Consider the following 25,470-nt stretch of genomic DNA (forward strand, 5'->3'; position numbering starts at 1 on the left):
ATACCGACACAAAGCTCGGGGGTTGCGAGGATGGAGTAAAGGGGATGGCGCGTGTTGAACGCGCAACGTCTACGGAAGCGAAAAGGAACTGCGCACACCCAGAGGTGGTGGAATAGGAGGACGAGGAGGAGAAAGAGCAGGAAAAAGAGGTAGAGTAGGAGTAGGAGTAGGAGTAGGTAGGAGGAGGATACAGCAAGAGGACAGAAGCGACGGGCTAGGCCAACCGTCTACACCGTGAATTGTCCGATCGGGAATGAATAATCTCGCGCATAGGTGGTGCCCGACGCGAAGCATTTGGACATGTGACTAAGGGTGAGTGCATCATCGAGGTGCATCTTCGTGGTGCACTGCTACTCGTATTTCACGGTTAAACACGTGGTCCTGTCCTCCGATGCATCTTTTGAACGGTAAGTCTTTTTTCCTTACGTTCGTTCCCTGTCTATTCGTTATACTCTCGGTATCGCATGGTGCCATGAAACGGCGAAACTGTTAACGTTCGCATGATATTTAGCAATCGGTTCATACATTTTATCGCTATACGTTCTGACCGCTATAATAATCGCTTTTTCCGTAAGCGCGAGTTACCAGCTGTTCATTTTTGAAAATAACTTGCAACAGTATCTATCTGTCAAAATCTGTTTTCTCTATGAACATCTTATATACTGCCAACTTCTAAACTAACTATCAAGCATTTTTACGATTCGTTGTAAAATTCCTATCGATGTCGGATTTTCGGGTGCGGTTCCTCTTACACTTACCCGTTTCCGCCGTTTTTCTAAATGAACTTTTTTAATTGGTTCCTCAGTTATACAAAGATCGTTTAGTAATAAATATATTTATGTACAACAGGATGCTTTCCTCGAAATATTGCAATTAACGTTATCGTTATCTTTCGCGTGTAAACTTTGAGATTAAAAGCTACTATCCGATATCTATCTGTACCTGTCGCTTAATTGCAAATAATTCAATTTTTATATAACGATAACATTGGTATGGATTTCGAAGTAGACAACTACCGTACCGGATTGCTTTTATATTAATTTTAATACGATACATTTTAACAAAATAATGCGATGTACCTGATGCTTTATAATTAGCGTTGCTACTGTATTTAATGTCAAGTATACGTATACATTCAAACATCGTGTCAAGTATTCGATCGTTTAAACTTTTGTTTTGTATTTGCGCTTTACAAACGTATCGGTTTTTCTAATTTGTAACAACATGCTACGATCGTTGAAAAGTCTATTACTATAAAAATAACGAATCGAATCGTTAATTAAAAATTTAAATTTACATGGAGAAAGTTTCAAGAAAATTCCAAGAAAATACAATAATATATAAATTATATGTATATTTATATTTATTAAATACAAACAGCGTATAGTCGCGATAGACGTAAGTTAGTTTACGATACACTCTTAAATTGTTCATGATCGAAGATTTTGAGTGCAAGATTTTAACAATTTAAGGGAAGTTGTTTAAGACAAGGAAATTTTAAATATCGAAACACAAGCTTAGGTGATTAACTGTTACACAAAGTTATAACGGGTATAGTTGTAACGACTATGATGGAAGTAGCAATTTTTTAGTGAATATTTTACACTCATTGAAATATTATATAGTAGTACGCGGGAAAAGCTTAATACATACATAAGTACGTACATGTACAGATATGTAAACAAGTCTAATGTTTTCCGAATTCGTGATTTTGAAAAAAATAGATACTGTTGAAAATTATAGTAGGAATTACAGCAAAGAGGTAAAGATTATATTCGCTTATGATACGTAAAAGGAGTTACGTACACGATGTTATAAAGTTTTCCTATTTTCTTCGACAAAAATTATCGTAATTTCCGAATGTTCAAATTTGAACGATTGTACGATATGTACGATATGTACGATATGTAAAATACCAGTTTTATATCTGTGCTTTTACTCGTCGGATGATTTCAGTACGAAATGTTGAGGTTACCATGGCAAGCGTTATACGTATGTACATACATATGAGAGGGGTGAATTGGGAAGTGGGCGTGAAGGTTGATTCATGCTGGTACGGTGTTCTATACTACCTCTTTAGCTATATTTCGATAATAAGAACCGATAGCATCAGTACCGCATTACAGCCGGATTTAGTATCATATTCGTAAAGAAAGCTCGATTCCACCAAGGTCAATTGTTTCCTTCCATTAAGCATATTCTTATGTAAAAATTCTATTTTTAGCATTATAGAGTACATATACGTATGTGTATATACATTTATTTATAATTTATATTATTTTACTTAAACCTTACCGTATCTCTCTCGTGAAAAAAAGTATATCCTTAAATATTTACGAATGATATTTATACGAGTAGCTATACACAGCTATTTGTAGCTATTTGTAGTTCTGTCAATAACGAAAGAATGTAATCGATTACATCGATAGGCTATCTATGTACACTAGAAAAACGAGCAGAAAAAAGAGAAAGACAATAATCTCATTTTGCGTTTAGCGTCAGTAGAAGATTTTTAGTTCTTTGCTAACACAAATTTGATAGAGCTTTAACTTTGATATACAGATTTTTGAACTTCAGTATCTACCTATGTATGTACGTATATCGTTGCCTCTCTATTTTAATCTAATTAATCCAACATACGATTACGGTTATTAAACGTGAACAACGAATTATTCATTTATAACTAATAATCACGAATTAACGATTAAACGTGATATTAAACAGCGACAAAGAACATTATTTGAAGTAGCGATGTACTTTGAAGCGCTGGTGCATTTCGATCGAAAGTAAATGTTTAAAATCGTATATTATGTTAGTTATAGCGTTATATAGAAATAATGAGAAATATTACGTTATACTAGAATATATTGTTGCTTGTTAATTTATTTTTAATCGGTCTAACGACTAATCGATTTAAGAATGCTAAAGAAAGCTTAAGAGGTATACAAAGTTTTTAATACTTTTACACTCCACCAATATACGATTGATTACGAATTATTGAAATTGTTTTTACGTACTAGAAGCCGAACGTTAAACAAATAGATAATCGTTATATGAAGATGAAGTCAAGTACTTGACAAAATTTGAAGGGATCGATTAAAATTAGAAAATTATTTTATGCTCGTAGTTTAACGTCAGATATATAGGTAATTGCATACGAAATAAAGGGTCATGACACGCGGATACAATATACTTATACAACAACGGATGGTTCTAGAATTATAATTTTCATATTTGTAAAATACATATAAATTCACGTAATTCATTCATGTCGCATAAAATATATCGATATACGTAATATGTGTAAAAAATATGTAGTTCCAAATAAACACGACTTCGAAATATAAAATCTTTTATTAAATGCATTTTTTATTTTCATTCAAAATGTCGTCGGTGCAATATCTTGTCTAGATTAGCGTACACAGTGTAATCGTCAGACGTTCTTGTCGCATCTGTGATTTCTAATTGTAAGCGGCCTTTCGAATCGCGCGCTCGACGGGAGGCTATTATACTCCTTATCTTAATAAAAGTAATATCACCGAGAAGTATGGATTTCTCTAAAAAAAAGTGGCGTTCGAATCCAGCCAGATGGACGATACGCACCGAACGATTCAAACAGTGCCACCTTCGTAAGTAATTTATTCTCATTTTTCCTCGGAAAAATGATCATAAGTGGCGCAAAGTTTTCTGCTGCTTTCATACAGCACGCGTAATCGTTATCGATGCACCACGTTCTGCTGCCATTGAGTTGGCCATTTGCTTTTTTCCCCCTCAAGATCGACAACTTTTGATACTTTTGTCTGTACAGCGGTAAGCCCCATCTCGCCTGTATTCTGAATTCGATCGGGAGTATAGCGATATTTGTCACATTCTTGATCAAGAATATAAAAAAGAAAGCATTTACATTTTCTCTGTAGAAGCCGAGTGTTCTGGCAGCTGAAGTGTCCGTTGGTGTCAGTGAAACCATCTTGTCTCGATAACGGGTTAAAAAACGGTCTATCCAGCCTCTTCCTATAGCCATGCTATTCCGAAAAGGATGCTCGATACTATTTCTAACGTTCGCTAGTTGATAGATGGTTAGTTGGATATGTTTAGTGGACGTTCCAAAGAATTTTGACTTCATCTTTAAGATAGTCATTTAAGTAATTTTCTAAAATTGTTTTTTACACTAATTTTGTGCAAGCTACATCCTCAGAAGCAAGGCACGTTAAGTACTTTTGCTGCTTTAAAGCAGCAACATCAATTTTTTTAATTTCACAGCTTTAATAGCTCGTGGCCTTTTTTTTGCTCGGAATAATTTTAAACCTTTGTTTTCTTTATTCAGTTTTGTTCGTAACATCCGAAGGAACGATCGAACTTCATTTTATTATTTAGTAATCAATTTTTAAATGTGGTAGTAACGCGAGATTGTCTCATATTGCTACCAATCAGGTATCTCATATTTCTATGAATTTGCCATTTCACTTTCTCTCATTATGTATCACAATCGAAATACAAACATTTCAAATATTCTTCGATGTACGAAAACTATGATTGTCACGATATAACATAGCTTTTTTGTTTCTTTCTTTTTTTTCAAAATCACAAAATGAATCACAAAGTAAATTTCAGTTCAAAAGTGATTAATGTTTGTAGTAGATTTTCATAACCTCTCCTTTCTTAGTGAAATCTCATCGTTGTTGATAACACGGTAAATGCGACGAAGATTATAGAAAAATATGTTTTCTCACCGTGTATAAAAGTACCGAGTAAAATAAACCGAAAGAAGGATGTAATGTCTCTGATATTGTTTCGCTTCGTATGTATTTTTAATTAGAATCCCGATAGTATTTTAAATTTGTAAGTAATTCAACGTATTAGAGAGTCCCCGGACGATCCATAATATTGCCAATACCTTAAAGTTGCCGATAAAAATATGGCTTGCCGATAAATATTGACAATATCGTATTGACAATGTACGTATATATTGATCTTTTTAGTCGAGAACTTTAAATATTGACGATATATGTTGAAGGTTCCCTTAGTTCAGCCTGGTGTAATGAAACAAGAAAAATGTTTGCGAAGTAAATACATACATATATGTATTGTATTATATAATATCATATAATTTAGCAGACGCGTATTGACTTTAACCCGAATATATCAGAGAAATAAACTTATGCCATACAAATCGTGGCAACACTTTGTCAATTACAAAGTTGGTCTCACGAAATTCTATCTTTTTGTAACGTACTTACCTAAATACAAGTACTTAAGCATGTATGTTGCGTGGATCGCGGGTATTGTTCATCGACGATTCGTAACGTCATCCTAGCCGCTATGTTAGAACGTCTAGTAACAGATATATACGTATATGTACGATGGTGGATCTATAGCAGTGGAAGTAAGGGGGATCGATACGGATTGAAAAAAAATCATATCGTTGATAAGAACAAAGGTAATTAGATATTTAGAAAGCGGATAGCATTACCGATTTCCATGATCTTTAAATATGTCGTGGAAGTCGACGTTCTCAATAAGCTTTTCCTATAGCTACGCACAGCGGACTGCCTTAGTTGTCGAGATATTCGCAAACGGCAAAAAGCTATCGTTACCATTATGCCGGAGCTTCGCGACTAAGATTCTACGCGCAGCGCCGGCCGATCGGCAACCGGTACTACACGCGTACGCCACGAACGCACGGTTGCAGGCAGAGTTCGTTCGCTGTAACGGTGACAGCAATTTTCTCTTATTAACTTTATAAGGAATAACCAGCAACGGTTAAAACCTTCTCGGGGTTGCTCAAGAGAGTGTCCTTGACAACATGCGCCAAGGCGAAGATCTGCCACCCTTAAAGTCAACATTTATCATATTCCCTGTCTTATATGTACAGAGTGTAAAAAAGGTAAGTGTTAAGAGCGATCCTACACCTTCGAATCGATAAAGATTCGTAAAGAAAAGTTTGTGTAAATATAACCTTCATTTTGAAATTCAAGATCAAGTTTCTTTTTTATCGTATCGTATAGTACTCGTCGCGAGGAACAAAGGTTTCAAAGGAACCATGGATCGCAAATGACCGTTTAGGGAGGAAAGAAATGTTAAAGTTTTAATAATTCTTACGCTTACTTTTTATCGCATCCTGTACATAGCATCGCCCTATTGATTTTCATTGAAAAATTTTCAATTGTAAATAGTCCCTATTTGGATTGAAATATAACGTACCAAAGTAGTTCGATCCTATCCTAGCGATCCTACTATTATTTATGTAATAATATCCGTCAAAATCTTAAACGTCTTACAGTTTTGTCACGGAGTGTATTTAATGCAATACGTAAATAGCAACTGTTACAGATCACGAGTTAGATAACTTGCAATAAACTACAGACTTAACAGAAACTTACTAGAGACTAAAAGTATCTTTCAAAAATCTAATTTTAACCTCTGGTATTAAATCTTATGGAAATCGCCGGTTACTAGTTGTAACAATATTGAGAGAATAACGAATCACGAAAAATCAGAAACCAGAGTTCCGGTTTCTAACGTGCGATTGTTTCGATTATTATACAGTGAAAGCAAATAAAGTTTAGAAACAGTACGGACCTCTATAACAAGCAATTGACAAGCCAATGATAATACGCGTGCACGTAACTCGTTACTAGGGAGATTAATGAAATTCGTCGGAATCGAGCATTACAACCGAATATTTCAATAGTAATCTATTTTCACTATGTAATTTGGCATGGCGGTTTCACTCTCCCGTTGTAGGGTAGACTCGGAATAGATTCTGGTTTCTAGAACGTCAATTGTATACTAGAAATAAGCAGCTGCACTCAAAATACGCTGGTTTGTGTGAAAATTATGTCAAATGTATCAATGGATCGACAAGCGTAAGTAAAAAGTTTTATCTGTTTTGTGCCTCTTGTCCTTTAACATATGCACATATTATATATCGGTCGAACGGGTTCTAGCAAAGTGCTCGAGTTTTCTTACTGATCGTTTACTGTCGTACGGTAGATATTACGTATACAAGGTGACCAACTTTAATCTATAAACGTAGATTACTATGCGTTGTTAAGAAGAATAGTTCGGATAAAGAGTGAATGGTTTTGGAGGGGTCACATACGTATATGTATTTATGTACTATGTCGACACATTCTGCGCGAAGCGATTCGAACATTAGGAGTTACAGTCGACCGCACGTGTTCTCACGATTAACAATATATATATATATATAAGTTTGAACATATTTTTTATAGAGTCGCGAATAGTATTTAAATTGTGATTTTTGCTAAAAAATGCGGTTTATAAATTGCAGTTTTCATAAAATGACGCGATTATACTTTGCATTTTCACTATGTACTTTTACTTTGCAAATTAAGCGTGTTTCGCTGTTCCGTCGAAGGTGTTCGTTTGTATCTAATGGCATAATTCATCGTTTTTCGGATACGGCATACGTATATAGGCATATATTACAAAGATTTAATTAATATTAGAAGCAAATGAAGTTTGAAAATATGTGAAAATATCCTTTGTCTTTATTATTGCGTTCAGTATTTGACTCTGTAATATCCAGTCTTTGGTGAGTTGTCGCGTTTGCTTTCTTTTCAATGAATTTTTCAATGGAGTTTTCTATCCATATAGACATATCCGATAAGGATTAAATTTTGTGTTTACGTTAACAAAGATATTATTACCTTCAAAAGGATCGGTAGAAATGATTGTCATTTCAAATGGATATCTTCAAACTCGGAAAGTATACCGTATACGGTACACATACGCTTAAGAAACTTTACAGCCTAAAGCGTTAATCCGAAAATTTCACGTTGATATCTGCAATGGCTTCGGAGAGAACAGTTGGCAACGTTTTATCTATCCCACCCTGTATACATATTGATATCTAACATGGTTATGTAACAATAAGTTAAACAAGTACACATACTCGTATGTTGATACTTTTGGCGAACTGACAGTCAAGATTAAATATGCGGGCCTACGTTAAAATAAAACTCGCAGAAACGCAGACGCGTAGCGATGCAAAACAGGTGAAATCTATTAGTTTCCTGTTACACGTATCGCTGTTAAAACTCTTTGTTCCTACATCCGGGAACGCGGTAGTTGGAAAATATTCAAGCGACGCGTTATTTAGGTTATCTGAACGTTTATAAAATTCACATAGTACCTACACATTTGGTCTATTCTTTATTCACACTTCGGATAATCGAAGTATGAACATACGTCTACGGTTTGTAAGGTAAACATTTGTTTTCCGCGCGCTTACATTATGCGATTTATACCTCTCTATATTTTATGAAACGTACGCATTCGTTAGGAGGCTCTTATCGCAATAAATGATCGAACAATAACTTTTAAAATAATAAAAATTGTGTATTCGATAAAACATTTGTTTATCGAGAAGTCTATCTGTCAATACCGTTAGCTAAATTGCGAATGAGATCGTAGAGCACAATACGAATACATTTCCGTATATTTATCGCGCTAATTTATCATGAAACTTGTATGATAATATGCATGCGAGGCCCATGATGTCGAGTCATTGGATGTGGTACGTAATTGGACGCCTGCTCCAATTGCGAAAGGGTCGTTAAGAATACAATCGATATTTTTCGTGATAACTGGGCTATGTCGTTAGAGGCAAAGCTTTCGATGTCAAAATAATAACGAGTTAAGTAAAACTATACAAACACGTAATTGCTCGTTGTAAAAGGAGCGTAAAGAACGAAAGAGTACTTGCAAATAACGCTTAAATTACGAGTTTAAGGTGATACGCAACTTTCAAGGTTATTAGTAGCCACAGTGAGAATAGTCAGCGGAATAAACACGTGTCCGCGATACAATAGGTAGTAAAATCGATATCTTTCGGAAGAGTTAACCTTTTTTTCGTAAGGTTCTTCTTTTTGTAGCTTTTTTATAGCGGATAAGTCACGTTATAATCTTTTTATACCGTATTTATTGTTAGGACAGCTGATTAGAATATGATTGGAAGCTTCGATGATAAGATAGTAGCGTGTCCAGTCCGGTTCTTGCGGTCGATTCTTACTAGTATCAGTGAAACTTGATCGTGTTTCTTCGTTTTTATGTCAAACGTATTGTTTCTTGGAAACAAATTTTTACGCAATAGCGGTACGAAAATTTACCCAGAGACGTGCAAGTATATACACCTATACATGTTACATGGTATAGATATATCATACAGGTATATCATACAGGTATATTCTAACAGCTTCGATGAATTACCGAATATTGGTTGCATAGTCGTGTACTTACACGTACATCAATAGCAATACATATATATATATATATATGATTTGACTGATTTATTATTAAACATTTAGAGCGATTTTGTTCAATAAGCACTACTAAAATGACTAAACACAATGAAATCATAGAACTGGAGAATACTTTATGGGCATGACATTAATTTCATGTATTTGATAAATGTATAATTCAATAAATGCTGTTTAACACGCCATATTTTAATATCGTTATCTTAAATCTTTATCTCGTTATCTTAAATCACGGAAATAATTCAGTTGCATCGTACGAATTTACTAAAACGGTCTGCCTATCTTTCGACAACTTCTCTATAGTTCATTAGCGAACGTGAATTGTTCGTTTCGCGTTTCCATAAAAGGAAGTAAATATACGATCTTGTAAATAGAATCAAGCGTAAAAGTGAAATTTCAGGCACAAAGGATCCTAATAGAGCAAAAGAGATTCATCTTGCGATTACTGTAAGCAATTTGATATTACTTTCAATAATGATCAATTTATTCGAAGAAGATGATTTTCTTTAACCTTCGTAGTAACGTGTCATTTTTTAAAGAATATTCGAAATTCCGTAGACATTCAAAACAAAAACCGTACATATTTGATCACTTTGAAGTCAATTACATGCATATTCATACTTCGTTGAAATAAAATTGTTTGAATATCATCTAAAATCAAAAGTACAGCACATATCGGTGACAGATAATATCAAATTTTTGATCTTTTATATCGAAAAGAAACCATTTGTAACCATTTTTATGTTTGTAATATACCCGTTAAGCGGAAATTAGCCAACTAGCTAAAGGAATATGTATAAATTCATAGTATTCTGCGATATTAAATTTTGCGTGCTATTTTTACGTAACCTAATTTATTAGGCGTACTAATGCATTATATTTATTTATATTAAAATTTTATACATATACATATACATATGTATGTATATGCACACGTTGAAAATCGTTTCAAGCGATGGCAAGGAACCGAGTTGTTGGAAATGTTGCCAATTTACGTTTAACGTTCTGCGAAGCTTATAAATTATGCGATGATTTAAGGAAAAATATCAAAGTAATTCAGAAAAAGGTAAATTTCTGTTCCCTTCAACAGAAATATTTAAATGAATATTTGAATGCGTTCTACATGTGTACGTAAAAGAAAAGAACCGTAAGTAAATATTACACATTTCCTTTAGGTTCGTTTTGTTAGTCTTGCAATTACTAGCGATAACATACTGATAATCGTGGCGTGTTACTAATGGCCATCAATGATATACAAGTGGCCTGTGGTTGAACGTGTGTTTTCGATGTCATTCTCGTCGAATAGTATTCAGTCATAAATGTTCTGGCGATTTAAAATTATATAGTGTAACTCGGGTAACCATGTTCTCAACCGTATCCATATTGTATGAAATTAAAGTTTCTAGAGTTGACTCGTTTTTAAATTTATAAAAAAGCTATATATTCGATTCATTTAAGAATATTATATATATACACACACATATATATACATGTTCAATTAATAGAAAATGTCTCAGGCAGTTGGGCATTTTTCACTCAAGTTGGAGCTAGATTGTACGTTTTCTCGATTGCAGATTCGATGAAAAGGAGATTAATAACAGATAAGCTGCAGATAAAGGGATGAAAAAATCGATAGTTGTATCTCAAATTTGTAGAGATAGATACAAATTAAACGTGACATTGACAGGTACTTGACGTATCGATCGCATTCGCCGCATACAATCCGTGACGGAATGATGGCGCGTGTTCCAGTATACCTTTAGACCTGATACAATGAAATTGTAACTCTGTTTATTTCTGTTAATTTTGGAGGAACGCTGGACTGTCAGCCGAAAATAGAAGAATCAACGGTTACACCCCTGTGACAAAGCGATCGAAAAATACAATTTTAGAATCTTAGAATTTGAAGTTGAATTTTCGAACTATTCAGGGCAAGTATGTATTGTATTACTATAATACGTTTTGTATTTAATTTTCAATTTCAGACAGCGCTAATAAATCTTAGAAAGTGAAATGCAAATGGCTACACGACTGTGTAAGCAAATTTTGGATATTTATATGTAAATTGATACGGTATATGTTCCTAATTGCATATGATTTACATATTTGCCAATTGTATAATATAATTTCAATGTCGTAAAGAAGGTAAATACATATGTAAAAACCAGCAAATATCAAACATTTCAAATAATTATATTCCTTGATCTTATCTTATTTTCTTAATTAATCGGTTCGTCTAAATTTCTTTTGTAATTCATGCAAATTTGGTTAACCTGGTGAGTTGTCGATTATTTAAGCTGGCGATTAATATGAAACACCTGGTGTATGCATTTTTTATTATGTAGCCTACAAATGTCGCATCGTTTACTTGGGGATTATTCGGTACGTGCTAGAACCGACTGTGTGCTTAGTGTTTAAGCTCGGACGTTTGCTATGTCCTAAATGTTGAGCTAGTCTCTTCTGAAACCGGTTCACTTTCTTAATAACATACTTGATGTAGACGATTATCACGAAGGTAAATATTTCCAGCTATATATACATAGCAATGCATATATACGTAAATAACAATTGCAACTATTTCGCTATTAAGTTAATTTCGTGATTTGTTGTTTAATACTTAAACGCAGTATCGCGTTATTTTATGCATTTCGATGCGTACAAAATTCTATAAATAAATACGCACATACGGATTGCGCGTGATCGTTCGACTGGAATTGCATATAGGAATGTGCCATAAAACGTGCCGTATTAACGTACTGAGATAATTCTTGAAATGTACATAGCATGCTACCCAAGTATGTTTTTCAGAAAGTTGACATACGTAAGTTGCAGACAGTTTTCTTTCACGTTGCGACCACTTCTGCGATCCTTTACTCCGAGATTGCTACGAAGAACTCGAAACGAAGGAAAACGCTGTGAAACGGCAACTAAGAGCAAGAGCGAAGAAAGTGGAAATGCGCCAGTAAGATGATTATATTATGCATAACGTTTTCGAAGTAAACGATGTAAAATAATAGATATAAGTTATAAATTATAATAATATTTCTACGCATTGATCTCGATCTATAGAAATGTCGAAAGAAATTATTTCACGCTTATATCGTTATACCGCTTATGTATCGAATCTCTATTTTTATTATATCGTCTAAAATTTAAACACGTACGCGACATAATTCATCCTTTCGTACGGCGAAGCTCGCGAGGGTGTACACCCTGTTCGCGTATTATTCTTCTCACTGGTTCGTGCGAAATCCTTACTCGACGAGCTATTATTTGCAAACACAGGAATCGATACGTTTATGTACAAAGGATAACGTTGCTCTTCCTTACGCTAATGGACACGAGGATAGTCGAGCGAGGAACTGGTGTAACGATCGTGAATCGTTGAACTCTTTGGAAATCACAACGATCTGCAACTTCTCCTCGACGTTGCGATCTTCCATTGATTCTTGTCGATTGCCAAGCAAAGGTATATATATATCATATAAATAGAAAATTACATATATATATAAAGGTATATGTAAATATGCCTTTGCTCTACGCAAATTGAAAATGATTTTCTACGATGAATTTGCTTTAAATAACTTTAGTACTTTATCCGGTATTGAATTGAAGATAATAGATTTAAGTGAATATAATTCTTTAAATTTACTATTCGCGTTATATCAAGAAAAAATTAAAAGATCGTAATAAATTTCTGTACTGTATAATGTTGAAACGTTAAAAGAGTTATGAGATGGTTGGTCTCGATGCTCTCCACTGTTTGAATAAAATCGAATTTTCGTTCTTCTTTCGTTATTACCTTCTTCCACTCTATTTGCTCTCTAAGGCTGTAAATTAAGCGGAAGAGTGTAATCGCAAGACTTACCGTACAATCCAAAGGTTGTCTACTCCGCTTTTTGCATCATTTGGGTCATTCCTTTGAGCCCATTTAATTACATATAGAACTTTTAGCACCTGTCGTATAAATTTAATTCTATATTATCGAATTTCTTCGGTTTTAAAAAATGATACTACTGAAAAATAAATTACACGTTTATGGTAAAACTGATTCGCTTTCATAGTAAATTATTTATTAAGCTCGTTAATAATTTATAAGCTAAGCAATTAGCTTATTAAGCATCTATTTTAATCGAGGAGCAATCATAATATAAATATACATAACGACACGTCTCGTGTCAGTGTCGAGTGCTAATTGTTTCTTGACTATTTGATTTTGTTGCAAAGGAACAACATGATTTTTCGGTACAAGGATCCTTCTTTTATCCATCTCTCGATCGGCTTTCGTCTTTCCGTAGCATCGAGTTATCCTAATTGTAAGCTGTGTATCGTAGCTGTGTTTTGACAGTCACGAGACGAGACCTTCCAAACTGAATGTGTATCGTTACTCGACGACTTATTTGATCGATAAATAATTTAACTTGACGGTTATTTAACCATTAAGCGTATTTAACAGGCCATTCTTGGTAAAAAGTGTTTGTATAATTAACGAATCGATTCAGTTCTGTTATCGGCACGTGGATCGAAATCGTTTAATTACCTTAAGAAGAAAGAATACACTCTTTAACGCAGATGAATATTTTATAGTTTATAGCGTTTATAGCGTTTATAGTGATAACTGTAAAACATTGATTTTAAGATTTTAAGCCGTACAGATAAGTAGATAATTTTGTAAGATATACATGTACCGCGTGTCTTTCGATGTCACTGAACTTTCGTTTGAGTCGGAGATTTACATGAAATTGTTTGTACTAGAGGTTCTAAGTTAATTACGAAGCAACGTGTGAAATGAAAATCACGTTACTTCGAACGGTGCTTGATGTTGTCGCAAAGTTGTTATGCACATTGTATTAACGAGTCAAATTTATCGATTGCTTTCACAACGAATATACATATGCGTTTCGCGTTACGCTCGAGTGTAGTTGCGTGTCCCTTATTTCTTATTGTATTGTCTTTTGCTTCGTGTTAATTTTGTGAACATAATTATCCGTATGTCGCGGAATTTTATTGCGAATAGCTCCTATCTGTCGAGTCGATCGATCTTTAAATTTCTTCTCCGGTTAAAACGAACAAATATATTGAAATATATAAAATATAAATGACCTTGCCTGAAAGGATTAATACTTTCTTTTTTTTTTCCTTTAAGAAACAACGAACTGAATCGAGTAACCTATTAAAAATATACTATTCCATTGAAAAAGCAAATTCGATCATCTGCATAAAATAACGAATAACGGCAAAAATACTTTTGGAACCGCCCAACATTCTCCGTTAGAGATAACATTATCGATGTAAATCTAAATGATAATATCGGATACACCATCTTACATGTATGTGATCAACCGTAGATCAGATAAGAAATAATCCGAAAAGTTCTGTTTATATTCTTTTACGTTCTCTTTTAGGCGATATTTTTCGAACGACAAGGTAAATACGCACATGTACGTGGTACGTAGTAGCCGTATTCAGTGATAATCGTATTCGGCAGTAGTTAACGCATACTTGGTTATCGTGAAAATATTTTACATTACTATCCATCTCATCTATAATTCTGTATATCTAATACTCTTTTATAGTTCGGTGGATGATATTGGTAAGAAAAAATGCAGCGATCGCGTCGGACTTGTTCCCAGTGATTCGCGATCTTTGCATCGTATTTTCTCGTTACTGTTTCGCGATCTCGCGGCTTTTTAACGAGAGTGTTTTGTCCAATTAAATTAACACGCTAACAATGGCAATAGTCGCGATCGAACGCTTTACGTGTAACGCGTGTTTCGCCGTTATACATAAAATTCTTGATATCTATATACGGAGTGCTAAAGAAGAAGAGGCGGTGTTTGTGAGCTGTGATCTTAGCCATCGAGAGAACGAAGAAAATTCGTATATATATACGTACCTACGGAAGTATCGTTTGATATTTATCTTTCGAGTTGTGATCTATTTACTTTTACAACTACGCTATAGTCACACTAGCAGCTGTCGTAGATCGGACGAAGATCATTCACGTTTCATGTTTTTCGATAGAATTTCGACTGCTATACATATTTAATTTCCGTCGTTTGTCCCACACCAGTCTGAGCAAGAAGCGCGAGCGAAATAGAGAAAGAAAAACTTATCGGCTACGTCTTTTTTCGATCTATTCAGCCAACAATGTATTTCTAGAGTAAAATTAAATTCTGTTTAACTGGAAAAATAATGTTTCACTGTCTCTGCATACGTATGAATTACAGGGTACGATGTGAGACGATTTCAAAAATTTATACGTAAGTTATACAAAACTGCAAATTATAGATCGATATAATCGTAATCTTATCGTCGTTATCGATTACATCAAAGTCTTCGAGAGGCCCTATCGAAATTCAAACTAATCGTTCCGTTTGTATTCGGTATATTTTACTTCTTCTCGAACGTTGTTCCATGTTTATCGGAAAGATCGTAAGAAAGAGAAACGAAATCACGAATGTAATATAGTTTTCTCAAACATTGAATTCGTCTCTATCTCATCTTGTAGTAACTCGTTTCATCCATGACCCGTAAACTCTCCGTTATTCTGATTTACGTGTCTTCCAACAATACCTAACAATGGTCTATCTTCACTTATCTACCATCATTCTCTTCCTAACCTTTCCAAATCCTTAAAACGCTTGACATTTTACCCGCCAATAGGCTACTATTACCGAAAGTTAATCCGCGTTGATCTTTGTACTCACCCAGTGCCCTGAATAAAATTACAGCTTTTCTATCCGAGTAATCCACGTTTAGTACACAAATATAACGATCAGGCAATGCTAAATGCGTATACTAAATATGCAAGTATAAAGGAGAAGAGAAAAGAGAAACGACGTATATTCTTGCGATTAAATATTTTTATATAGGCGTAATGAAAATGTCGAAGTATGTCGTGTGTGTATTTAAAATCTGTATCTATACGAACGTATCTATGTGCAAATATTTACTACTTTAAGCATCATTGGTTGCATCAATATCGGTATTTTTTCCGTCAGTTTAGAAGAGCCACCTTAACTAACTTATGGTCAAAAAATGAAAAATATATATATATATATTAATTTCATTTCTACCACGTTGCAACACCAAAGTTACAAACCGTTTTCCGCGATAAAATCTTTGAAAATTGTAAACTCATCTTTAATAAGGTCGATATAAACCTGTGATTCGGTGTAAGAAGAGCCAATGTCATATTTTCACAGAAACGAGTTAAATTCCACAATTGAGTTTGTAAAGAACCGTATAATCTATACAAAAATGACAATTTTAAATTCAATCTAGAAATATTATTATCCATAATCTTTGTAATAAAAATATGTATATAATGCGAAACAGTAAATAGGTAAATACTTTTCAGTGGTAATGTACATGTGTAACAGCTCTTTTAAGGTGTGGAAACGTTATATTTTGAATAATATAGTCCTGCATTACGATTCATGGATGTTATTAATACGTACGAACGTATTGGACGCATCGCCATTTCGTCAGAATTCTACATTTTTCATTTTCCTTTTCAGTAGCTGAATGGACACCGTTCGGGCAAGACACAGCGTATGGATAGATAATTTTTGACAAAAAGGAAACGTGCGGCATGAGTCTGCCGCGTCCTTCCCTGAAGGGATACTTTTTCTACGTGCTATTCTTCTCCGGTTTGCTGCTAGTTATCCTGAATCTACTACAGGACGAAATATGGCATCGTATGCGACCTCATCCTGGACAATCTCAACCGGTTCGAGTTTCCGATACCAAGGTAATAAATTAAGCTTCCTAAATATCATACGTCTTAACGTTTAAGATTTAATTTGGAAAAATATTCGTTCGCGTATCCATAATCTCTACTTTACGCTATAGGCAAATTTTTGTTCGACAGGGGTGTTGGTATACGCTGTGACCAACATCTACTTACACGTATAATACTATATTATGCTATTAGATTTACGAAAAGTCGCTAGAATTTTATTAATTAAATAGAGATAAAATTTTTCGCTACCTGTATGTACATATGAAATATCGATTTTCAATATTTCCTTTAAATCGAACCGTGCCAACTATCCAAAAGGGGCGACAGATATTTCAGTTTTATGTTCCCCGAGGTACATTTTGTCAAAGGCACGATTTAATTATCGACGATTCTTTTTTATACAAACAACAGCACCGCAGATATTTTGAATAAAACGGTTCGAGTATCACGTGTGTTGCAGTTTTTGACTTATATTTTACTTTAATTACAAGTTCGCATGAAATTGAAAATTAATAACGATGGGATATCGCTTGTTAGATTGGTTTTATCGGTAATACATACCGCGTATGTAAAAGTTCAAACTAGCGGTAAATCAAAAAACCAGCTATTTTATAATTTATTGGATTTAAATTATTTTGCGTATCTGTATCGATTAACGAGTAATGCATATACACGTTTCACATGAATTTTTACAGAAAATACAAACTCTAGGAGTTTCAGTCTGTTAAATATATATATACATATAAGTATAGTAGTTAAATAAATATTTTGTTGCTGTAGACACATGGCAGTTGTTAAAGACGATAGTATTAACGAATAGAGGAGGAAAAATGATTACACGTTAAAATGTTGAAAACGTTAAAAATTTTTAAATATCGGATTTCGATCGCAGATCAAGCAAAATTGGCCTGCAAAATTGAAGAAACCGACAATGCATGTTTCGCAGACTCGAGAAAAAATGGAGAAAAAGCTTCTATCCGAGGTATAGTTATTAAATTGCATTGTCGATAGATGACTGTAACACGGTATATGCGTGAAACATAACCGAGACAACCTTCCTATCGATGTGTGCCGAAACGTACTAATTGAACATCGTCATAAAATAATCGAACAACTTTTTATACGGTAATTAAGTAAACATAATTTTGAGGTATTAACTAACGTTAATCAACCAAAGACGTTTTAAGGTAAATGATTACATAGATATTCCTATTATTATTATCGTATAGGTAATCGTAGTTAAATTCCATGTACTAGAGTTTTCGAAAGTAATGCTTGAAAAGTATTAAATACCGAACGCTATTTGTTAGTTTTGATAAAGCAATACGACAAGTCGTGTCTAATCTATGTATAAGAGATCAAGCCACGTACGATTTCCATGTTTCCCAAAATGAAAAGACCGTCTTGAAAATTAATCGGCCGTCTTGCGAAGCAAAAAAATAAAGATAGCAAAATCGGAATAAATTTGAAATTTTGTTATTTTTATTTCTTATTCCAAGTTATAAAATCGGAGGTGCGTATTATCTCGCTCTTTATTGCTTTCATAGATGAGCTTAATTGTTCCGATTGTATCATTGTATTTCTCAATTTAATAAATATATTTCGAACGTTACCAAGATAAAGATTTAAATGATCTATTATGGTTGTCTCTGTGGTTTCTAAAATACTTGCAGCTAATAACCAACTAGTTACGTTAGCTTCATGTAGACTGCTTCCTTCCGTATGACTTGCGACACACGTACGTACGTACAAATGTACATACATACATACATACATACATACATACATACATACACATATATAGCATAATACCGCATATGAGCAATTAGATTAGTTTTTACTATTGACGATTAAAGTGTGATCCGATAGAATTAGCATGCAGGTGCAACTTTCAGAGCTATGTAAAACGCACAATCGCTAACACTTAGGAGTAGGTACAGCTACAACCGTTGTATTTCATAATCGTTACAAATAATACAATACGCGTGATTACACGGAAAGTTGCTTTTACGCTTATCGTTAGTGTAAAAGTATGACAAATATTCGTTAACACGAGTAATTTACGTATTCATAAATGTATCAAGCGTTATTTATAAATAGTAATATTATGTAAAATACTTAGGTAGCAATATACCGAAAATAACTGATAAATACGATCTTTTAATGGGATTTAATATTTTGATATTTCACATGAAGTTTTATCCAATTTATCCATCGAATAAATAACATTTTTATGTCGTCGGTGGCTTGTTTTAACGTAGATCAGTGAGACGCAAACCATGTAAATTTCTACAATTTCAATGATTTCGTAAGTATATAAATAAATCGTAAGTTTTTAATTTACCTTTATTCGTTCGTGCCAAAGATCGATCCTTTAATGCGAGTACTAGTACGATAATATTGCTTGCCGTAATTCTGCGTATAGTTTGGAGATCGAAAAGGATCGATTTGACCAGTATGATATAAAAAGTTCATAGCGACCGTATCAAGTGCAAATAAAAATGAAAATTTTGCTAAAACGTACATGTATATATATATATATTACGTTAAATATTTATTTATTTTCTTAAAGAGCGATGGATTTTCTTAAGCGATGTTCAATTTATATATCTATAGCAGAGTCTTGAGAATTATCGCGTCTATCCTACTATCGTAACAAATACTCGTAGTTCTTGAAGAAAAGTCCAGCAGATGATGAAATTTTTCAGTACGTACTACACATTTTCAATTTTTGCATTCTATATCTTATCTTTTTTGATAACGCTAAGAATCGGTTTACCTCAGGAAATTAGGCATCTTCGATTTTCCGATTTAATCAAATAAGAGCAAAGATTTATTTCGCATACACTTGCAAAAACAATTGTGCCACGGAATATAACAAATTTCGTTAAATCAAACTAATGTTCTATCACCTCTTTTTGTCACCAAAATTCCCTTATAAATCATATGTACGAAGCGACAGAGTAACGAGTTTCTCCAAAATATTTGGCCGCTTTTTAAGAATGTTGAGAAAACATCGATCTTCGATATTATCGCGAATATCACATCGATTTACATGATCCAGCGATAAATCTTTTTAATCGTATTATACTTTTTTCATCGATAGAGATAGCGAGAGAATAGTCTTACGCGATAGAATGTATTTAAAACGACGATCATTTATGCAGAAATAACGTTATAATTTTGGAACGCGAATGTTCAAATGTTTCGAACGAAATAGTTTTATGTAGTGAGAGTGGAAAATGAAGAAATCGTTTAAAAATTAAACATTTTGTTTACGTATAAGGTACAATTTCAATTGCCGTTGCGATAACAAATTTAACAGCATCTTACAAACTAACCTTATAGCGCAGAGAGATTAGATGCTATTATGCCTGTGCTTAACGAACAGTAGCCGTGTTTAGGAATTATAAATGGATCGTGCGAACGACGAAATCGTAGCGCGTAATTGTAATGGAAGATGTGCAACTGCGTGGTTCTTCTGTTAAAAAGGTATCCAACCTAACCGGCACGACGATTTTAACACGCAACAGTCTAGAATTGATGGATCCATCGAAAAGACCTTGGTATATGAAAGGAGGGACCAGGAGGCCTTATCCTGCCATAAAATCCCATCGTACCGGCCGCAGATTGGCGCGTTTGTGGCCCGACGAAGACGCTTACGACGATCGCGTTACCAATCAAGTAAGCTTTCAAATATTTGCACACCTACGCTTCGATCAGTTTGCAGCAACCGCATTAACGACAATTTAATAGTCAGAATTTGTAACTTGGAAACAGCGGTCGTCGTGATTCACTTTTGTAGAATCGGCGCGATATAAATTTAACTTTTACCCTGTAGACGTGAATCTTTCGTAGCACGATACCATAGGTATTTTATACGTTTTACGCTTATTTGTCGAAAATTGTATAATCATCTTGATTTAGCACGTTCGAGGAGGCTACGTGACCTTTCGCAGATTTCTCGAAAGAGCGTTACCAATCGAAAGGCGCGTAAGACACGAAAGATGCACGTTTACGTATCAAGAGTAGCCTAAACGCGTTACAAATTTTGGATCGAACAGAAACGTTTTATTCTACCTTGAACTTAGTTTTTGTTGCACCGCTACTCCTTTCCCGGTTAATAACGGGATTGATAATAGTCGTTATAAATATAAGTTTACGATAATTTCTCAAATTTGATATTCTCGCGAGCGAAATTGTCAATGGAAAGTTTCCTAATCGATATTATTCGAACGGTGATAAAAGTAATCGAGTAATCGGATTCGATGTTAAATATTTGCTACTCGAAACGATAATTTATCGTAGCGCGTCGTCTTTTTCCTTGGAACAAGGAGCTGCACTGTAATTTGCAGTTTGGAACGAATTGCCTATTTACGACAAAGTCGTATAGCAGTCTATAGCGTACCTTACTAAACGAAAATAGGAACATTGTGTTCCACCTTCTCTTTCAAATTGCGCATAGCCATGTAGCAGCGGTACATACTTTGTCTTTCACCCTTTCTTCTACGCCTGCGGCACAGTGCAGTCTATTATACGAGTATATAGGGCAGCGTTCTAAAAAAGGCATTGTACACGATTATGAATTTTACACGATTATAATTCTTTTTCTCTCTTACTATTATTTTTATTAATATATCTCTATCGCGCTGCTGTCCATGTGCCTTTTTAACGTATCTCGTCCGAAGAAGCGTACGTATTACCTTTGCGAGATAACTTTTTCGTTTATTATAGTTTATCTAAACTATTCGTACCGTTTCATTCCACGTACAAACTAGTATATACGTATTTTGTTCTTTAATTAGCTGTTTTCTTTTACGAAGAGTACACGTAGCTATATTTAAAATACTTGCTGTATTCTGTCATGTGTAGTGGAATTAACTATTTTCGAAATGAATTATTTGCAGTTGATGTATGTACCGACTGATTATAATAAAACTGGTGTCGATCGTCCATTGAAAAAGATAATGATTCCACATGGTATGCCCGAGGCAAAAGTCGGTCCTGACATATTTCTTCAGCATCGATGTCCAGTAAATACTTGTACCATCGTCAGGGATAACGCCGAAGATGCTGATTTAATCCTATTTAAAGACTACATAACGCACGTGGGAAGAAGATTTGCGAGTCAAGTACGAAATTCAAATTTTCTCCTATCTTTGCTAAAAGCGATATGTAAAGTAACGTACGGAAAGATCGTCGTTTCTATAATTTAACGTAATCAACGTTTACATCGTGTAATAGCTAGATCGTAGGTTCGTATGCGTTTACGCGAGATTTAAAGGTACAAAAAAGTTGACAGAATGCGTAGAATATGTAAATGTATGTATATTACGTACATATGTACATACATATAGCATAGAGCATTTAGATTCCAAGGTAGAGCGTTGGTTACGATATACGCGTAACGAGTAAAATAAGTTTCTATTCAAATTCTCTTTCTTTACTTATGTTTAAAAAGGTACGACTTAAAAAGAAAAAAAGCTTCTTTCCATCTAAGCTGTCGCGTTCTTTTGTTACATATCGTATTATCGTTCGTATCGTGGTGTTTCTTATTTTGAGAAATTCTTCGGGTTTTTAAGGGAAATCAAAACGCTTTGGTTCGTAGGTTTACTTACACGCGTATTCGGTGGTTTTTAATCGAGTAAACGCTATTGCTCGCGATCGTGAACTGTTTAAATTTGGTAATGCGTTTTGCGCGAATCGCGAAAAAATTTTTAGCGTTTGCGCTGTCACACCATGTCACACAGAATTTAATTATACACGTCGAATGAGATTAATACGATTTTCAGCAGGTGTGGATGCTGTATTTTTTAGAGTGCCCTTATCACACGCAGAGCGTGAAGAACGCTGTCATCAATTGGACGGCAACTTATCGTCGTGACAGCGACATAGTCGCGCCCTACGAAAGATGGCAATATTACGACTCTAGTGTCACGCAAATACCGCAGACTTTTAATTACGCAGCCAACAAGACTAAAAAGGTAACAACGTCCCTATCTTATTTATTTCACGGTCGTTCGTTAATTATATTTACTAGATGCTTGAAACAGTTTCTCAAAAGATCATGAAAAACGATCAAACTTTTGATTAAATCGTATATCTTTTTGATGTTATTCGAAATATACGACGTAAAACGTTACTCGTACAATAGTATTTTACGTTAAAATCCACCGTGCCCATCGGTTATCGCTGTAACCATCGTTTTCGTCCTTTTGAATATCCCACGAATTTCGATAGAACGATAAATACATACGATATCGATAATGTTGCTTCAGGTAGCGTGGTTCGTTTCTAATTGTCATCCACGAAATCAACGTATGCATTACGCGAAAGAGCTATCGAAATACATCCAAGTGGACATCTACGGGACTTGTGGCTCGTTGCGATGCCCACGCTCGCAATCTCAAGCGTGCTTCGATATGCTCGACGAAGACTACAAATTTTATCTAGCTTTCGAGAATTCCAACTGCAAGGATTATATCACGGAAAAGTTCTTCGTCAATGGTCTCGGGTATGATACACTTTAATTTACGCTTGTACTCGCTATCAAAGTTACAAATACCGTTTGATCTATCGATTTCATGAATTTTAACATAACGCGCCATCTTTTATGAAATACATACGTACGCGAAGGTATACGCGAGGTTTAGAGTGCCACTTAAAAAATTTCGTTGGGTTGTTGCCATAATTGCTAAAGTGTGCTTCACGCTCGGTTGTTACCTTACTTACCCACCCTTATTTAGTGCACTTTGATGTATGTAGAGGTCCTCAAGATTCCCTCCTGCCCTACTATGTTCAAGCGTTATCTTCACCGAGATTTTGGAACAAAACCGAGAATAACAAGTTACTCTTGCCAGAACCTAATGCTTTCTTGCAATGTTTTATACAAAGTACATACATACGTATACGATAGGTTACGATGTTATTATCGATTAGCTTTGCATCGTTAATACATTGTTCGCGTTATCGTGTCGTAGATGATTCGACGTTGGTGATTTATCGCGATACACTCTACTTTCTGGAATAATCGGTATAAAACATTTAATCAAATGGAAAACGCTTTTGGTCTATTTGCGTTAAAGAACCTACCGTTTTCGCCGAACGCCGTGCACGAATGTCTGTAAAATTTCGTCCAATTTTGTCACGTTATTGAAATAAATTTCTGTTTTTCATTCAGACACAACGTTCTGCCGATTGTAATGGGCGCGCATCCAACGGACTACGCTCGGAGCGCTCCTTACCGCTCGTACATTCACGTGGATGAGTTTGAGTCACCGAAAGAGCTTGCCGAGTATCTTCATCGTTTGGACCGAGACGACGAATTGTACAATTCGTACTTTCGCTGGAAAGGTACCGGCGAGTTTATCAACACGTACTTTTGGTGCCGCGTTTGCGCCATGTTGCACGACGACCGGCCGCCAAAATTTTACAAGGACGTGAACGAATGGTGGAGAGGCGATGGAATATGCACGACGACTTCGTGGCGCGAACACGATTCGGTTCGTGCAGGAAACTTGAAAAACACTTGAAACGTTCTTCGCAAAGTTCCGTTAATTTACGTGAAAGGACGCGGTGCGTCTCAATGTCTATATGCGAGAATCGACTGGACTTACAAAGGCCACGTGGAAAGTTTTATCGCTAAGAAGCAGTTTGTTCGAGAACTATTCGTTCTGTCACTTATCCTTGATCGTGTAACGAATTTGTTGCGGATGCGGTTGCGGTTGCGGTTGCGATGCTCAAAAAAAAAAAAAAAGTCAAAAGACGCGGGCGCGACCCGACGTCTGGTTAGTCCGTTAATCGATAAAAAGACTGCCGACTACGAATTTGATGAAACACAAAGACCGAATTTGTATTTTTCGACGAGCAACACGGACTTTTACGTGCAACGATCGACAACCGATTCCCCACTTTAGAGGTACGGTTACTCGTGTTTTTACGGTGACTATAACACGCTGGTGTTCTTTCTTTTTTAGCGACAGTAACGATCCGAGTCTCGACTCTGGTCGATTACTTCGTTGGGGGCGGTTAATTCGTTTCACGAGATGAGCCAGAAAACAACTCTTTTTCTCGAATATTTATCGCAATTTCTATTAGAAAAAATCTCTTCTTTCAAAATTTATCACCATCGATATTGGAACTTCTTTGACCATATCGATTATCAAATTAGTTACGCACAGAGTAAATTGCTTCGGCATATCGCTTACCGACAATGACAATTTTTCGAACGTTCCTTCGAAATTCGTATAGGTACACGTAAGACTCTCGTTCTAGTCTTTTGTGTGTTGTTTTGAAAATTTCATATTCAAATTAGACGTTTGTAAAACGTTATTTTCGTAAAGCGTATTACCACGATCGTGGTAATTTGACGAGACAATGTTTTATACGATTATTAATAAATTACGAATATCGACGTAGTTAGTGGAAAATTAATAATGC

The 25,470-nt window shown here is 34.9% G+C and overlaps 2 protein-coding genes across 9 annotated transcripts in view; one reads left to right on the forward strand and one right to left on the reverse strand.

Moving 5' to 3' along the window:
* LOC126914519 (glycoprotein 3-alpha-L-fucosyltransferase A) lies at positions 1–24,758 on the forward strand. 8 transcript variants are annotated; one of them, XM_050718574.1, is made up of 9 exons: positions 14,672–14,732; positions 14,861–14,877; positions 16,808–17,040; positions 17,924–18,013; positions 20,524–20,715; positions 21,939–22,163; positions 22,824–23,015; positions 23,310–23,545; positions 24,212–24,758. In XM_050718574.1, exons 3-9 carry the CDS (start codon positions 16,882–16,884, stop codon positions 24,561–24,563), a joined length of 1,446 nt encoding a protein of 481 aa, XP_050574531.1. In that variant the 5' UTR covers positions 14,672–14,732; positions 14,861–14,877; positions 16,808–16,881; the 3' UTR covers positions 24,564–24,758. The 8 variants fall into 8 exon arrangements, with proteins under 8 accessions (XP_050574530.1, XP_050574534.1, XP_050574529.1 ...); XM_050718573.1 differs by lacking the exons at positions 14,672–14,732; positions 14,861–14,877 and adding an exon at positions 1–407 and having other exon boundaries at positions 16,811–17,040; XM_050718577.1 differs by lacking the exons at positions 14,672–14,732; positions 14,861–14,877 and adding an exon at positions 1–312.
* The window catches only part of LOC126914504 (uncharacterized), a 51,552-nt gene that overhangs the window by 12,092 nt on the left and 13,990 nt on the right, over positions 1–25,470 (reverse strand). The gene's annotated exons all lie outside the window — the stretch shown is intronic.

The sequence above is a fragment of the Bombus affinis genome, chromosome 3, assembly GCF_024516045.1.
Source record: "Bombus affinis isolate iyBomAffi1 chromosome 3, iyBomAffi1.2, whole genome shotgun sequence".
In the NCBI taxonomy this organism is placed as follows: Eukaryota; Metazoa; Arthropoda; class Insecta; order Hymenoptera; family Apidae; genus Bombus; species Bombus affinis.

Bases quoted from the DNA above. Each gene is read 5' to 3' on its own strand.
- LOC126914519 (XM_050718573.1), top strand. From the start codon at position 16,882: ATGAGTCTGCCGCGTCCTTCCCTGAAGGGATACTTTTTCTACGTGCTA. The intron at 20,716-21,938 runs GTAAGCTTTCAA...AATTATTTGCAG, and splicing joins ACGATCGCGTTACCAATCAA to TTGATGTATGTACCGACTGA. The intron at 22,164-22,823 runs GTACGAAATTCA...TACGATTTTCAG, and splicing joins GAAGAAGATTTGCGAGTCAA to CAGGTGTGGATGCTGTATTT.